Genomic DNA, 5,000 nt, shown 5'->3' on the forward strand with positions numbered 1-5,000 from the left:
ACTGCTGTTTATCAGTGAACATAAACAGGACTGAACACAGTACTTGCAGAAACAGTGTGTGTGTGTATTTACATGTCTAATAAGAACAAGGAAAGCACAGTGTGTGTCTGTGTGTCTGTGTGTGTGTGTGTGTGTGTGTGTGTGTGTGTATCCAGGTTTTAACCGCGCAAGATGACACATGATACATTATGACCTTGGTGCTGATGGTGAGAAAGAATTCTCAACCCCACCCGTAGTACAGCACACACACACATACACACACACACACACACACACAGACACAGACACACACACACATACACACACACACACACACACACACACATACACACACACACACACACACCTTTAAATATGGAGTTGACTGTGTTGCTATAGGCATGTTCCTCCACCCTCCTGCCTGTTCTCAGTGCAGTAACAGCTGTTCCAGCTGATCGATCGACTGTCCCTCCTTTGACTTGCCTGGATTAGTGATAATCTAGTGATAATCTATGGCGACTTGGATCCAGGGGTTGGTCTGTTGTTCTGTCGATCTTAGCTGTGGGTGTATACATGTGTGTGTGTGTGTGTGAATGTGTGTGTGTGTGTGTGTGTGTGTGTGTGTGTGTGAATGTGTGTGTGTGTGTGTTTCACAGAGATATTCCAGATGGCCCCGTTTGACAGAGACAATACTGTATGTTAATTAAATCCTGGTAACTGCACTCTTTTAAAAGGCCAAATACAGTCGATATAAGTGATTGGCTCTCAGCAGTCTGGACTGGACAGACATAAAGTATCTGAGAAGCAAAATCCTGCCTGCCTGTGTGTGTGAAGTCTTTTAACTCTTCGTCCATGTTCCGTGTGTAACTGCAAAAAGAAAAATATGCACCTAACTCAGACTAAAAATCCTAAAAATCATTACTTTTCTTTCTTTCTTTCTTTCTTTCTTTCTTTCCCTAGATCGCAGGAAAAAGAGGACCGTACGCACAGACACACAACCCTGCAGTTTCTCCTTCTGAGACCGAGTTCCCACGATGCCCGAGCAGAGTAACGATTACAGGGTGGTTGTGTTTGGGGCGGGGGGTGTGGGGAAGAGCAGTCTGGTGTTGCGTTTCGTCAAGGGCACATTCCGAGACACCTACATCCCCACGGTGGAGGACACCTATCGGCAGGTGATCAGCTGCGACAAGAGCGTGTGCACGCTGGAGATCACGGACACCACCGGCAGCCACCAGTTTCCCGCCATGCAGCGCCTCTCCATCTCCAAGGGCCACGCCTTCATCCTGGTCTACTCCATCACCAGCCGCCAGTCCCTGGAGGAGCTCAAGCCTATCTACCAGCAGGTGCTGGCCATCAAGGGCAACGTGGAGAACATCCCCATCATGCTGGTGGGGAACAAGAGCGACGAGAGTCAGAGAGAGGTGGAGACGAAAGAGGGCGAAGCTCAGGCCAGTAAGTGGAAATGTGCCTTCATGGAGACATCCGCCAAGACCAACACCAACGTCACAGAGCTGTTCCAGGAGCTGCTCAACCTTGAAAAGAGACGGGACATGAGCCTAAACATTGACGGCAAGCGGTCGGGGAAGCAGAGGCGGGCCGACAAGCTGAAGGCCAAGTGCAGTGTGATGTAGTGGGAGGAATCCTGTGGGTGGGACATGGAGCTCGATTTGGACGAAACGGAATGACTCACGCGAGTCACTCCCAAATCCAAATTCCCAAATACGCAGACCCCTAAAACAATCTCCATACACCTCTGTTTGTTCAGCCCTTAAATCCAGTCATAAATAACATGTCCGTCTGTCTGTCCGTCTGTCCATTTTTTCCTGCATTCTTTTTGCGGCTGCTGTGAGAGCGCCCCCTGCTGAAGTGGCAAAGACCTGCACATAAGAGAGACTCAGCCCTGAGGCAAAGTCACTCCAGTGGATGAGACCAAATGAAAGCACATCTCTGACAAGCGCAGAGCGGAAGCCTGTGACTAACTCAGTGTTCGTCTGCATGTGTAGAACACACACACACAGCTCTGCTCCCTCTCACGTGGCTGGCACCTACAGGGTCCATGTCCGACTTTTGTTAAATGTCATTTCATTTTTTATTTTTCCATGCCAGTGTGACTAATTATGTTTATGTATAAAATCAGAAACTGTGTAACATTCAGCTGTATTTGCGGTTGTATAATGAGTCCCTTGCTTAACCCATTCTTCATTTCACACTTTCTTAAGCACAGAGCTTCAGTCAGACGAAGCACACTAACCACGGACACCAACTTCCTGTGTTAACACTTGTACATACATACGGATTTTTGATTCCTGAAAACAGTTTTAATTCAGTTTTCATGACACAAAATCATTTCTTTTACTCAGTCATGAAACGACTGATTTGCATATTGGAAATGTAATTGTTGTCATGCATCTCACTATAAATGTGTAATATAAACATAGGTGGATAGTTAACCTGTACTCTATACAACATCATTCCTCAATTCCTGACGGTGATCTACCATGTGCCCTCTCCCTGACCACTGTCACCAAACGCTGACCCTTTAGCAATACATTATATGAAGCACTTTGAGAATCCTGGGCACACACTCGGAGTACTGAAAAAACATGGGCCTTTCTTTAAAAAAAAAAAAAAAACGAACAAAAACGGAGAATCATTGTTGTCCTGTTGTATACACTCTGCGTTTACGATTTTCCAGTGGGGTGTTTTGCCAATTTTAATCATGTGAGAAATTTCCGGAAAAATAAAACTAAGCACAAAGCATAATGATCTTAAAATTGCATTACGGCTCGTCATTCCTGCTGCAATGGAACGTTAGCGTAGTGCTTCGTCCTGGGAAACGGCGCAACTGTAAATGAAACTTCAAACGTGATCAAACGCACGATACTAAGGCATTTTAAGGACAAACGCCTGCACCTGTGCTGACATTAACAGCAGTACAACCCCTTTTTAAAAGCGGGGAACGTTTTAATCTCTGCCTGCCTAGATGGTGCTTTATTAGCTCTGCTCTCTCCGTTCAGGACCGAGGTGGATGGCTCGTTTTGCACTGCGCTAGGGCTACGTTACACCCTTTGGCTCTGTCTTTGCCTTCGGCTTCAAGGTGGTGAGAAGGACACAGCGGTAGCATCAGCACAATTTCACGCTTCAGAGGAAATTAGGCCAATGTGGTAGCCAATGAGCCTCTTCCGCTAAATATAGCAACTCCATCTAAATGCGTTAACAAGACACACAACTAGCTCGCTTGGGAGGTGAAATGCCATCAGCTTGTAATGCTTTGGTGGAAAGTTTGGACAAATTTAAACACGCGAGAGCGTCAGTAAGGCCTGTTTAGACAAGAAATGCTGTAAAACACAGATGCTTCCTCTAGAAACTTTTTCGGATCGATAGGGACAAACTGGTCACCAGCTTGACTTTGGTTTTGAGGTTACTGATTCAGCATACCAAAACACCAGTGCGAATCCACAGTGCCAGCCGCTAAGCAGTTAACTGAGGGAAATGAAAATTATATTATGTGGAGAATCGTATTCTATTTTCACGGATATCTCTCTGAGGAAAAAACAGCACTGTGTCAGTTCATTGCTGATCATGTCTTATTTTTGCTTTAGTCGCGTGCAGACCTGTCAACCGTCCCGTTTTCCCCCGGGTTTCTCCCGTATTATAGCCTTCTCTCCCGCAGTGCTCCCGTTTTAATATTTTCCCTTGAATCTCCCGTATTTCTAACCTTTCATAACGTTAGGTTCTGGGGCTTGGCGGTGGCGTAGCTAGAAATTTATTTTCGGACGGACAAAAGTGAGCTGGCGCGACTTTCACTCACGGTCCATCACTTGCCTACACATTCTTCGCAACCTGCTGCTGAACTGAATGACAGGCCAGACACCCCGTATCGCAACTGTAGCGTACTCAACAACCCAGTCCGGTCTTCCGTTCTTTGTTTGCACTGACACGGAATATATAGTAACCCACAAAATACTGCAAATTAACGCTTAAACTTCACATCAAATCGTTTAAGTCGCATAAGAAGGGAAACTTTTCGATGGAAGGCGAAAGGAATTTATTTGCCGGGAAGAGGTGATTAGCATCTGCTAAAATGATACTGGTTGATGGAAACGGGTTTAAAAACGTGAGCAAGGGGTTTGTTGCGATTTTACCTCGGATTTCCGTTGACGTTGCCCTAGACATGTTTTAAACCTACAGATATTTACAGCTCCTCCTGCGATGAGGAATGTTTGCATTTTTAATCACAGCATTCAGTGTTCACGGCATTTCACCTTCAACCAGGTATCTGACTGACCATCCAACTGTAGTCACTTAGTTAATGTAGGAACTAGTTAATCCAATCCTTGTTGATGTTTTAAAGTTCGGGGTGTGGGAAGTCTGCCTTATTTTCAAAGCCCAGTGTTGACAGGTATGGTCGCGTGTCCTAGTCGTACGACCGTGTTTTGGATCAAATTGTCTCGCTTATTTGGTGTTTAGGTACCATCTGGTGGTGTGATGGCCACACTGCATTGATTTGTTGATTTGTTTCACGGTCTTGATGTACACAAATAGTATGAGGCCATCAGTCAGACCAATGTCTAAAGAAACACATATACAGAGAACATACATATGGACACGTAGACACGTGCTGTGTTATTTACATCACATTTCCTTTCATTCATCAACATTTCCTTTCATTTACTCAGCAGAAGCTTTTATCCAGAGCAACACTGAGGGCATTCAGAATACAAACCAAGCATAGATTGATTTCGGAGCTGTCTGTGGCATAAGCGCTAAGTTCAGTATTAGACCAGACACAAATGTGTGAATATTGAAGGAAAATAAGACAGTGGATTACAGGTCGGTCAATAACCCCCATTATATAAAGTGTGTAGTGACTCCGGCAATACGTATCACAATATAAGTGTTAAGTAGTACCAGTGACTGAAGAGAGTAGCTCCAGTGACTGAGGAGAGTAGCTCCAGTGACTGAGGAGAATAGTACCAGTGACTGAGGAGAGTGGTACCAGTGATTGAGGAGAGTAGTAC

At 45.2% G+C, this 5,000-nt stretch overlaps 1 protein-coding gene across 1 annotated transcript; it reads left to right on the forward strand.

Moving 5' to 3' along the window:
* Positions 1-1,013: 1,013 nt before the first annotated feature.
* Positions 1,014-1,610, forward strand: diras1a (DIRAS family, GTP-binding RAS-like 1a). The gene has a single exon (XM_030784836.1). It carries the CDS (start codon positions 1,014-1,016, stop codon positions 1,608-1,610), a length of 597 nt encoding a protein of 198 aa, XP_030640696.1.
* Positions 1,611-5,000: the final 3,390 nt, after the last annotated feature.

This window comes from Chanos chanos, chromosome 9 (assembly GCF_902362185.1).
Source record: "Chanos chanos chromosome 9, fChaCha1.1, whole genome shotgun sequence".
Taxonomy (NCBI): Eukaryota; Metazoa; Chordata; class Actinopteri; order Gonorynchiformes; family Chanidae; genus Chanos; species Chanos chanos.

What these genes read in the sequence shown, in the direction of transcription:
- diras1a (XM_030784836.1), top strand. Translation starts at nt 1,014, where the DNA reads ATGCCCGAGCAGAGTAACGATTACAGGGTGGTTGTGTTTGGGGCGGGG.